Here is a 12,778-nt window from a genome sequence, read left to right on the forward strand (position 1 = left end):
TCAAAGAAACAAATTCAACTGTCTGAAATAAGAAAGAGCTTTTTAAAACATGCATAACAAAGGTATGTTTTAAACAAGTCTCGGTACTGACACAATAAGCAAATGTTAAACGGAAGTAATACAATGTTAATTATACCGTAAGGACAAATAAGAGCATTTAGGAAGTGACCCTGGATTATGCCTGAAGAAAGAAGCTGCTTTTTTTCCTTAAGCGAAAGTCAGATAAAGGCATTATCCTGGAGGTATTATTAGGTGGTGGTATACTAAGGGCTTATTTACCCCAAACGCACACATTTTCATGTGTTAGTGTGCATTTAATTAAAGGGGTTGTAAAGGTAAAAAATGTTTTCCCTAAATAGCTTCCTTTACCTTAGTGCAGTCCTCCTTCACTTACCTCATCCTTCCATTTTGCTTTTAAATGTTCTTATTTCTTCTGAGAAATCCTCACTTCCTGTTCTTCTGTCTGTAACTACACACAGTAATGCAAGGCTTTCTCCCTGGCGTGGAGAAAGCCTCTTGAGGGGGGAGGGGTCGAGCAGGAGTGTCAGGACACCCGCTAACACACAGCTCCTTTCTCTATCTGCAAAGTAGATAGCGTCCTGACCCTCCTGCTCGCCCCCTCCCCCCTCAAGAGGCTTTCTCCACACCAGGGAGAAAGTGTCACATTACTGTGTTTAGTTACAGACAGAAGAACAGAAAGTGAGGATTTCTCAGAAGAATTAAGGACATTTAAAAGCAAAATCGAAGGATGAGGTAAGTGAAAGAGGACTGCACTAAGGTAAAGGAAGCTATTTAGGGAATTTTTTATTTACCTTTACAACCCCTTTAAACAGCCCATTCATAATAAATGGGCAATCGATGCTTAGAATTACAAACCCTTGGTAATTTCTCTTACATGTGCATCTTTGCACTGCGGTGTACAAAAACACAGATATGTGTTAATGCACAGTAGATGTGCTTTGGGGTGCAATTAAAGCTGAACGCCAGGGATGATCTATTTTACATACTTACGTTGGGCCAGCTTGGCACAATGTAGGTAATCAGTCTTTGCGGAACCCGTAAATCCCTTTCGTAGCCTTAGCTACTACAGTGATTACTGCCATCTTTTGGGTGCTGTGCTTATATGCTGCCCTGCTGCATAGTAACCATTGGGGGGGGGGGGGTCACTCCCTCAGTGTGGCACTGTTCAGAGAACGCTCTACACTTGTCTCAATGAATGCAAAATGTTCTCTGATACAACAAAGTGGAAAGGAGAGGTGGTAACACCTCATCCAATCAAAGAACGATTTGCGCTCCTTTTTTTCTAAATGACGTCTGTGCTGATCAAATGACCAACTGCAGTTACTATGCAGAAGGGCAACTGCTTGGCACAGCACCCAGAAGACCGCGGCCATTACTGTAGTAGGTATAAAATATATTATCTCTCAAGTTCACATTTAACTTTGGATTACAACACACAACTGCAGTGCCATTACTATTTGAATTAACGCATGTTACAACATGGGTCATGCTGCACATCACGGTGTGAATGAGCTCTTACACATTATTTATAATGCATGCATTAGTAGGATGACCTAAATCTGATACTAGGCCCACTTTAAGATCCTTCCTCCGCTTCTGTTAAAATTACACAGGCTTTTCCATAGTCCCGGTTGTCGTATTTATTTTATTTTTTAATTTACGATAAAGGCTGTTTTTACTTAAGCTTTGTGTTTACTAATTATTCGCTACCATTGTGAAAATCAGTCATTCTGATCCTCAGCATCAAGAATTGTTAATCCATGCTCCCATTCTAAAGGTTTTTCTGAACAATATTAACAATGTCCTCTTTATATGTCTTTGCACGTTTTTTTGGTATAACTATCTTTCTTGCATCATTTATTTTCTTATATGTTGTTATATAATCACAATGCCAATTGCTACTCTACTTTACTTGATCTGCTCTCTTCCCCTAATTATCTTTATTATCAATGCTTCATTTTTTCAAATGATGAACCCCATGCATGTGGTCATCCAAATCCCTGGCCGCCTCTTCCCTCCCCCCTTTAGAGTTCTTGGTTCAATCAGGGTTAATTGTTTTCTTTTCCAATACTATTGACATTTCCTTTAGTGTTGCATTCTAGTCCAGCTCCCATACACATTTCTTCTGGAATGGTCTCCAGCTCCTCACTCTGCAGAGCCTGAGTAATTAGTGTAAGTTCTTCACAGAGAGTCTCATAACGGTACCCAACTCGAATATCAGGTACATTGGTTCTTCTGATATCATTCCCCTCTGGACCTTCACGAAGATAATTGGGGCCCAGCCAGTAACTTTTGAACTGTCACAAAAAAAAGGTTAAAATAAATAGAAGCCCTTCACAGCAAATGTACATGTTAAGGGGTTACACAAACATTTTTGGGTGCATGCTGAATAGCAGATTTAGCCACCAGGCTATCATATATTTCAGGAATTTTGAAGATGAGATTCCAGGTCTTGCCCCTATATTATTAATAGTTATTACTCGGCATACGTAAATGTTTTCTGGATAATGCAAATAAAGATCTAAAACTTCCCTTACTGCAGATGAACAAATATGATTTAAAATCAGGAGGCAACAGAGCTAACAAAGTTGGGAGGTAATAACCAACAGTGCATCCACAACTGAAATACTATATTCAGTTGGCTGACCTTTCAATCTGATGCTTAAAATTGATGTTACAAATTCATTGGTGATGTGTAAAGTGGAATATCTAGAACAAGAGAAATCTGTAGTCCTCTCACTGTAGAGAAAATGCAGTACACAGTTGTAGATTCCTATTTAGAAAAGCTCACTGTTTTAAGTTTTCCTACAGTTGGAGGGCTGCATGTTGACTCTTGGCAAGCACTACTCTGCATGTGATCAATACATTAAAGTATTAATAGTTTTTACTCGTATTTGTTTTAGTGGATGATTAAAGAGGAAGTCCAGTTTCCCCCACAATTTTTTTTACTGCAGCTGTTGACTTTTAATATATGGAGACTTATCTGTCCAGTGAGCCCACGATGTCGGCACCCCAGCCAATCATCTGATTGGCTGTCGGGTGCAGCCGCCACGATTTCTGGTAAGGAAACCTGGCATTGAAGCCTTTCCACTTTTGAGTGGAACTCCGCTTTAACTGAAAACATAGCCAGCCTATGACACTTTCTAGTACAATGGTCCACTATGAGAAAGGTCAGTGAGAATGTATTAAAAGTGTATGTAAACTATAATGAATATTATGCGTTTCACTTATATTTGGTCTGTTAACAATGATCATCTAATGAGTTTTAATATTACACAAAGATCAATACTAAATGCTGTTTTTAAATGATGATTTAATTTAATAAGGGAAAAAAGCTGTCCAAATCTGCCTAGCTCTGTGTGAAAAAGTAATTGCCCCCCCCCCTCATACTTAATCATTAATGAACTGTGAGAAATAAAGTAATGGACATGTATCAGTCTGGATAGGGTTACAAAGCCTTTTCTAAGGCTTTGGGACTCCAGTGAACCACAGTGAGAGCCATTATCCACAAATGGAGAAAACTTGGAACAATGGTGGACCTTCCCAGGGGTGGCCAGCCTACAAAAATTACACCACTGGGCAACAATGAAATGCATGGGAGAGTTCCAAGATCAAAGCCACTGCTGACCAAAAAGAATACAGGTTCGTCTCACATTTGCCCAAAAACATCTTGATTATTCCTAAGACTTTTGGACAAATATTCTGTAGACGGATGAAACAAAAGGTGACATTTTTGGACGGTGTTCGTCCTGTTACATCTAATGTAAAACTAACACAGCATTTCATAAAAAAACATCATACCAACAGTCAAACATGGTGATGGTAGTGTGATGGTCTGGGGCTACTTTGCAGCTTCAGGACCTGGACAACTTTCCATAGTTGATGGAACCATGAATTCTGCACTCCACCAGAAAACCCTGAAGGAGAATGTCTGGCCATCAGTTTGTGACCCCCAACGATGACTAGAGGGAGAAGTGCCAGTCTCTCGCCGTACAGCCGACTCCGTGAGTACTGAGGCCTTGGCGGAGGCTCCACTGCTGAAGCCTGCAACATTGCGACCCAGACAGGCAGTCCAGAGCCTTCTTCCTCGGACTCTACTAAGTTTGACTCCCTTATGCAAGCAATCAATGGCTGCCAAGCTGCCCTTAACACTAAGATTGACCACCTGCAAACTGAGATTGGGCTTATCCACAGGAATTTAGATAGATTCCGAGAGCACATCAAGCATAATGCAGACCTCCACACCTTAAAGATTAAAGTCAAATACCTGGAAGCAAGGGCAGAAGATGCAGAGAACCACAATTGATGCAATAACCTGCGAATAATCGGGCTCCCCAAAGGTTCGGAGGGCTCTGACACTACCACCTTCATGGAAACTCTCCTACAATTACTTTTCCTGTGGCCTAAGTTTTCACCCTACTTCTCGGTTGACAGAGCTCATAGCATTCCTGCAAACCGTGGCCCGCCAGGCTCTCCACCCCATACATTTATCTTCAAACTCCTGCACTTTAGGGACCGAGATTTTTTTTCTGACATGTTGGTGTTATATCTTTCACTTGGATGTTATAAGTTGCACTAGTAAATACAGCTGGATAAATAAAAAACGGTGTCAGTCTTCATTATACCCACTGTATATAGAACATCCTCCACGTTTTCCCCACATCTCCCTTTGTAGGGTAATCCCTCGCTCCCTCATCTCTTCTAAATCCCTGATCTGCAATTGCGGGTGATTTGAAGGGTAACGACGTTAAAGCAGGTCATCTCTGATGGGAGGGTGGTGCCCTTTGGCTATTTTAGATGGAAATACTCCCTAAGGGGATCTATGGTGTTTCAGTATTGGCAATTGAAACTTGCACTCTGAACACAATTCCCTCGGCCTGTTGTGTTGGAGTTTGACCCAATTGAACACCTTCTTGCCTCACGAGTGATGGGGAAGTCCTTGTCTTCCCTGTATCTTAGTCTATTTGTAGCTTATGATACTAAGTCCACTCGTATCTTATACCAATGGCGCATGGATATCCCTGAGCTTACGAAGGAGGACTGTGAGGTTTGTGTCTCCACCAATGTGACTTCCATGATCTCATCGAAAGATCGGTTCATACCGTTAAATTTTTTGAATTACACCCCTCAGTCCCCAGCGCCTAGTAAATATTTATCCCCAAGCCAACCCCTGTGTACACAGTGTGCTGGTATTTTATGCGAGAAGAGAATTTTTTTTTTGCGCTGGAAGTCTCCTACACCTATGAAAGCAGGAATTGTCCCAGGAAAATTGACAATGTGTGGTCTGTCTGGATAGATGCATATGGACAGAATAAGATATATACTGTATAATATACCATTGTACCATTTTTTACTATTTTTTCTCTTTTTTCTTTTGTACTACCGGGAGCTGTATTTTCTTGGGCAAACCTTTGATACAGTTTTCTGTTAAAAAAAATCTGAATGAGATGCTGTGGCATGACCTTGAACAGGCTGTTCATGCTAGAAAACTTCTGCAAAGAAGAGTGGGCCAAAATTCCTTCACAGTGATGTGGAAGACTCATTGCCAGTTATCGCAAACGTTTAAATGCCAAGGGTGGCACAACCAGTTATTAGTTTTAGGGGGAAATTACTTTTTCACATAAAGTCAGGCAGGTTTGGTCAGCTTTCTGTCTTAATATATTAAATCATCATTTAAAATGTGCATGTTGTTTTTACTCAAGTTATCTTTGTGTAATATTAAAATTTGTTTGGTAATCTGAATTATTTAAGTGTGACAAGTCCATCTAGTTCAACCAATGACAGAACACCTCTTCCCATGTTGTAAAGAAGAGGAGAGGGGGAGGTGTTCTGTAATCCTGTTCAAGTGTGACAGCACTGCTCCTCCAAAGATATGGTAGAATGAATGACCATTGTTACTCTAGGCATGAAAGTGTTTTACTGCAGGATCGCCAGCTGAAAATGTAAGAATGAAGCCACAAAAGCTAAGGACTGATAAGCTACAATATATAACATTTTTGTTCTTCGGTCTAGATATGCTTTTTAGATACACTGTCGATGCAGTGAAGTGATGGTATCTCTGTAAAGAGCATCCCTGCCCCCATGTACTTACTTTATCTGCATTCCTAAACAGAACCTTGTGGTGATGTAATTTCCTGGGCATGTGACAGTTCCTAGTGATTGGCGCTGTCACAAGGAAGCAGACCACATGTACCCCACCCTGGAAGAGCTGAGTATTATTTACAACTGCACAGCTTTGAGGGAGCACAGTAAAAGTGAGTATAAGGGGGTTGTGACTGACTTTGCCCTGCAAAGGTTACAGTGTCATACCAAGTTACTGAATCCGTATGACAGCAAGGGAAATCACAACTTTCATATAGCTATAGTACAGTTTTACTTTAAATTGATCTGTAACACCTGTTTGTATAAGTTTTCCCATGAAAAAAATCCAGCATTAAATTTCTTTTAATGATCACAAAAGTAGATGATCTGATGCATAATTGTGTCACCTTGTGAGGAAATCCACTCATTAAAACACTGTTTCTTGCCAGCTCACACATATCACATGAGCTCAGTTTCCATACTTGGGTTGCAATGCTGTATTCTTCCATCAAAGGCTCCTGTAACATAGATATAAACATGAGAAGGCATTCAGTTACACATGAGATTTTTATTGTCTGTGATCATAAGACTTAACCCCTTGCTGACAACTGAAATAAATTTACTGCCAATAAAATAAAATCTTCTGGGTTAAACTTCATGAAAATTACACATATATGAGTAGTGTATTATTCTATAAAATATATAAATGTTGTGCACAATAGTACCTTTGTGAAATGGAATTGAAGAGGGTCATCTGTGGACAATGATACCATAAGGCCACGTGATAAGAAATCTGGGAGAGGATTCCTGTGATAGCTCAGAAACAGACTGTTATTGCTTAAAGGAGACATAGCAATGCCAATCTGTGCCAGGTAGTACAAATACTGTAAAACAGGTGCCTGCAACGACAGGAATAGAAGAAACAAATGAGCTTAAACAAAGGTGGACAAATGAAAAGGAGACAAGCTTAAGAAAAATGGCAAATTTAAAGTCAGATTTTTATGCAATTATAATCGTCATCGTTCTTTCTTTTTATGTGCAACCAGTCCTCGGTCCCCTCTATGGGGTGTATTTCTAAACAGGTGAAATTGTAATTTTAACTATTATCTATGGAAATATCCATGTGATTGCTTCCCAATTGATCAGATTTAAAGTGTATCTTTGACCATGGGAAAAAAATGTTTTTTTTTTTATTTTCTAAAGTTAAATGTAACATTTTTATTTTACCAAATGTGCATATTTTTTCCCCCCTAACCCTCTCTAAAATGAACTGCTAAAGTGTCCTTTTGATCTCTTACCAGCTTAAAGCTTGCTGTAGATGGATCGAAATTCAGCCTTTCAGTAAGGGCCAGCTTAATTTTGAAGCATTTATGCCCATTCCCGTTCCAGAGAAGTCATTGCCTTCTCTCGAACCAGGTTGTTGGAACATGTTCCTTTGATTATCTGTGATCAGTGTATTCTGACAGCGGAGGTGTGGGTAGGGTTCTTTCAAATCCACTCAGTTTTTTTCAATTAGCCCAACAAAAAAAAAACGGATTCATTTAAGCCTTTCACTTGAGCCTTTCAAAGTATCTGTATATCAGTATACATATATCTACTCTCCTTATATTCAGGTTCCCCTCTCTTTAAACCTTTATTCTCTCTATGGTCTCCTTACTCTTACTCTATTTACATCCATTCCCACATAGATCAAACTTTCCTCCCCTCTCCATATTACAAAAAAAAAATCAAGACAAATTTCCCCCTTCCCTCCTCCCATTTATTGTGCTCTTTTCCTCTCCCTTAAGGAGGCACAGCCACTCAAATACTCAAATACCATTAATGAGCATATTATCAATGCCTTATAAATATGCTCATTAATGAACTGAGCTGAGTATCACCCTTCCCCATATATTTAGCCCAGTAAAAAAAAAAAGGTAACGCCCGACAATATATAAGGATGCTTACACAGCAGCCGTATATAGTGTGAATTAAGAGAGAGATTAGTCAGGGTAGACAGTGGATTGGGCGTGCAGTCAGTGTAGTGTATATAATACAGTGCAGAGTATATAGTGCAGTCAGTGTAGTGTATATAATACAGTGCAGACTATATAATACAGTGTATTGTGCCCCCCAAAAAATCCATACCAGGCACTTTGAGACAGATCTCTCTATGATATTGTTGTTATCAAGATTAAACTTCTACCTCCAATACAGCCTTGAACAACTAGAGCAAATCACAGATGTCATAAGCTATTTGAAGTATGTGATGTCACATGACATCAGAAGGGGGCAGGGTGACCTGGTTACATCACCGGGTGGCTCCATCCTTGCCCATATAAGAGCTGCCAAAGCAAAGAGATCGTAGTCGGTGGGAGGCATCTTTGGTATTTTTTCGAGCGGCATGATTGAAGGTGGATTAACATCGTGGGACACTTTTTTTTTCTTTTTAAATAAAGGACTTGTAATATAAGAGAGGCACAGCGACGGGGGAGGGGGGAGGAGGGGGAAGAAGACACATGGGATCACAACCCTAAGAGGGAATGGAATTAAAACACTGATCAATTCTAACAGGGCTTGTGTTAAGTCTTGCTGACTCACAGGGAGATAGGGGTAAAATTAAGAGCTTAATGAGAAGAGAACGCAGATCACGGATTGGGTTAAGGAGGTAAAGGTAAGGGTAGGGAGCGGGAGGGTATTTGAGTGGCTGTGCCTCCTTAAGGGAGAGGAAAAGAGCACAATAAATGGGAGGAGGGAAGGGGGAAATTTGTCTTGATTTTTTTTTGTAATATGGAGAGGGGAGGAAAGTTTGATCTATGTGGGAATGGATGTAAATAGAGTAAGAGTAAGGAGACCATAGAGAGAATAAAGGTTTAAAGAGAGGGGAACCTGAATATAAGGAGAGTAGATATATGTATACTGATATACAGATACCTGAGAAGTGTCAAAATGGAAATAGATGTATTTTTTTTTCTCTTGTATACATGTATGTAAATCAATACTGTAACTTCTTGTTATCCAATAAGAAAGAATGATCAATATGATTTGTTGAAGCAGGAGAGAAATTGGAGGAAAAAAAGACCAAGATAAGCTTAAGAGTCTAAAGACATATAGAAGGGGAGGAAAGGGACTGGAGGGGTGGGAAGGGAAAATAGGCTAAAAACATGTAAAATAAGAAATACAAAAAGGAGGGAAACACAAATTAGTAGAGGGAGATGAAGAAGGAGGGCCTTGCCTAGGGACGCTCTGCTTTTGCGTTCTGCTTTTCAGCACCCCTACATTAAACGCCTCTCCTCCGGGTGGAGGACAAGTCGGAGGCGTTTCAGTTTTTTTTCTTTCTCCTTTTTTTTTTTTGTTATTGTTAATTTTTGAATATTTTTTTTTTTTTTTTCTGTTGGGGCTTGGTCCTCGGAGTGACACCAGGCGACTACAGACGTGAGGAAGGTATTCCTACGAGGAGAAGTAAAGGGTAGGAAGGGGAGGGTTTTTTTTTTCTCTTGGTCGGTTGTCTCTCCCCCTCTGGTTGTTGTTTTTTTTTTTTTCACTGTGCTCCCCTCTCTCCCCCTTTTGCTGGGTAATTTTAGCTGGCAGGATAAAACATGACCAATATAACATTTACTACGTATAATGTCAAGGGGCTAAATATCCCGGAAAAACGAATAAGATTGCTATCGGAATTGAATAGACGTAACTCACAGATTACCTTCTTACAAGAAACACATTTTTTTTTCAATAAAATTTGTATTAAACATTTTTTTTAACAAAGACTTTACACCAAAAGACACATTATTACATTTATATATTGACATACATACAACAACACACACGGTCTCCTAATAATCCCTTATGTAGGTTAATCTTTGGTGGTACTTATTCAAAAGTGCATAGTGCTTCATCCTATCCTCCTCTGCTCCATGTGCCCCTGTTTAAGACATTCCCCCTGATTCACTTTAATAGCTCTCTGGACAGGTACAGGTAAGTACGGATAGGCTCCAGGTACAGGGAGTGGTAGAGATGTAAAGATGGAGGGAAGGTGAGAGGAGAGAGGAGAAAGAATAAAAAAAAACACAACAAGGGGAAGTACTCTAACCTTTCCAATATGTAGGTATGAATCATGAGTTTAAAGGGACTCCGCATATCCCATACCTCTTTCTCTTAGTAAAACCTGACAAAATAAGAAACAAAAAAAAAACACCCATATGTGCAACATATTTAATTTAAAGATTGTATTCTGACCTTCCTATTTTAAAGTTGAAGGATTCTAAAGTATTGTGGACTTAAGGGAGTTCCACCACCCCAATCCTCTTTCTCAGAGTGAAGGATGGAAAAAGAAAAAAAAAAAAAAAGGGAAAGACACACCCAATATTTCTGCGTGTGGTATGGTAAATCTGACTAGATCATTCCCTTAGTGAGGGTCACCCATGTGTGCAGCTTATTAGTGGGAATGCTTTAATAAGCATTCCCAGTATTGATATTCGTTTTTTATTATTAGTGGGAATGCTTTAATAAGCATTCCCAGTATTGATATTTCTTCTTCTTAATTTTAATTTTATTCCGTACGTTTTTTGGCTCTGCGTAACTTCTGCATACTTTCAGCTATTGAGACCATTCAACTTTTAAAATGTTCATCTCATTCAGCTAACGATGGGACTTCTTCAAGTTTTTTTGTACTATTTATACTTTTTAAAATATTAAGCTTTTAGACACTTTTTTTTAACATTGAAGTCAATGAGAACATCCTTTTTCCTGCTTCAAAACACACGTTCTGCCAAAAGTTTCAGCTCCTTCATACTTTCACTTACAGACACCAAACAAACTTTAAAGCGGTCACAAAATATTCAGCTATCCAAACATGACTTTTCAGATTGATATCTTTTACGGTTTTTGGGAAAACGCAATTTACGTTTAGCGATTTTTTCAGAAAATGCAATCGGTTATAATGTAACCCTATGGAGCAGCTTTAGAGTGTGTCATGTGACCTTTACAGTGGAGATCTTTGAAAAAGAAAATGATCTTTAAAAAAAGGGGGAACAAATTGCTCTCACGCCCACAAGATCTACTTGTCATACACAATTTATATATCAAAACGTAGGTATGCTTGTCTGGTTTCAGGCAATGTGATCAGTTTTGTGATACGTATTTTAGTTTTAGTTCCTGGAGCTTCTAAAGGACAAGTGCCTGAAATCTTCTCTCATAGACTCATGTTAAATTATCTAAAAAATGTTTCTGCAAAACACACAAAGACGCTCTTTTCTAAATCGCTGACATGGCCACATTTTTAAGTTTATCAACATAAATTTCATATCGCTGCGTTCACAAGGGCCGTGTCTTTCAAACGGTGTAGTCGCTGTATCGATCGCATGTACGGTTGTGGATTTATTAAGGTTTGTTTGAAGGCGTATTTCACGTATTTGGTATGTGAATTAAAAGCGTTTGTAATGGTAATTCTTTCCATAAATAGCTTTCTTTACCTCAGCGAAGTCCTCCTCACTGACCTGGGGGAGGGGAAAACCTCCTGAGGGGGAGGGGAAACCTCCTGAGGGGGGAGGGGCGACCAGGAAGTCAGGATACTCTCTACTTTGCAGATAGAGAAAGGAGCTGTGTGTCCTAAAGATACTGTAGTGGTTATGGTGAATGGCTTTGGTTCGGGCTCAGCAATTCAGCATTCCCACTCGCATTTTCCTCAGGAAATGCATTTTCTAGTTTAGGTTAAAATTTATATTCTAACCTTCTTCATTTCTAGGTGAAGGATTCAAAATAATGTGGATTTACGGGGGGCTAACCTGCCCCACTCCTCTTTCTCCAGGTGAGAGAGAGAGGAGAAAAAAAAGGAAATAAACACCCCTATGTGCAACATATTTAATTTAAAGATTATATTATGACCTTCCTATTTTAAGGTTGAAGGATTCTAAAGTATTGTGGATTTAAAGGAGTTCTACCTCCCCAGTCCTCTTTCTTCAGAGTGAAGGTGAGAGAAAGTGGAATAAAAAAAAAGAGGGGGGAGGGTAATCAGAGGAAACCTCACACCTCCACACCTCCTCTTCCTGCACCTCCTCAATCCTCCCTCCCCCCTCCCTCACCTCTCCAAACTTCCTCCATCCCTCCCATAACTCCTCATGTCCCATCCTAGAGTTACCGTGGAATGACCACAGTTTCTCCATCCCTCTGATTCTATCTATATCACGGAACCACTCCTCTATAGTAGGTGCCTCTTTTTTCTTCCAATTCCTGGGGATAAGTACCTTAGCTCCATTTAATAAATATGGGACCAATGATCCTTTATATTTTTTCCTTGTCATCCCCGAATTATGAAATAGACATTCCCAGGGGTCTTGTCTCACCTCGTATCCCGCTGATCCCCTTTATCTGTGCCAGTACCTCTTTCCAATATTCCTGTATCAGGGGGCATTGCCACCATATGTGAGCATGGGATCCCTCCCTCCCACTCTCTCTCCAGCATAAGGGTGATATCCCACTGTCTATCTTGTGCATTTTCGTTGGAACATAATACCATTTACAGAGAAGCTTATAGTTCATTTCTTTAACCTTAGCGTCCATTGATCTAGAATGGACATAATCAAGTACCTTCCTTTTTTTTTCTATACATATTGTTTGGTTCAATTCTGCTTCCCAGCTTTTAACTATTTTCAATGCCTCTAACTTTCCATTAGGTGTCAATATCTTATAGATATTAGAA

General features: G+C 39.6%; 1 protein-coding gene across 3 annotated transcripts in view; it reads right to left on the reverse strand.

The window, feature by feature from the left end:
• Positions 1-774: 774 nt before the first annotated feature.
• Positions 775-12,778, reverse strand: part of AMPD2 (adenosine monophosphate deaminase 2) — a 368,990-nt gene continuing 356,986 nt past the window's right edge. For 2 of the 3 annotated variants that reach the window (XM_040337637.1, XM_040337638.1), the window contains exons 16-18: positions 6,828-7,001; positions 6,510-6,620; positions 775-2,318 (exon numbers count right to left, since the gene is read on the reverse strand). In XM_040337637.1, coding sequence (XP_040193571.1) covers positions 2,070-2,318; positions 6,510-6,620; positions 6,828-7,001 — 534 coding nt within the window. In that variant the 3' untranslated portion in view covers positions 775-2,069. The remainder of the gene's footprint in view (positions 2,319-6,509; positions 6,621-6,827; positions 7,002-12,778) is intronic. The other variant, XM_040337639.1, reaches the window with a different exon arrangement.

The sequence above is a fragment of the Rana temporaria genome, chromosome 2, assembly GCF_905171775.1.
Source record: "Rana temporaria chromosome 2, aRanTem1.1, whole genome shotgun sequence".
NCBI classification, from domain to species: domain Eukaryota; kingdom Metazoa; phylum Chordata; class Amphibia; order Anura; family Ranidae; genus Rana; species Rana temporaria.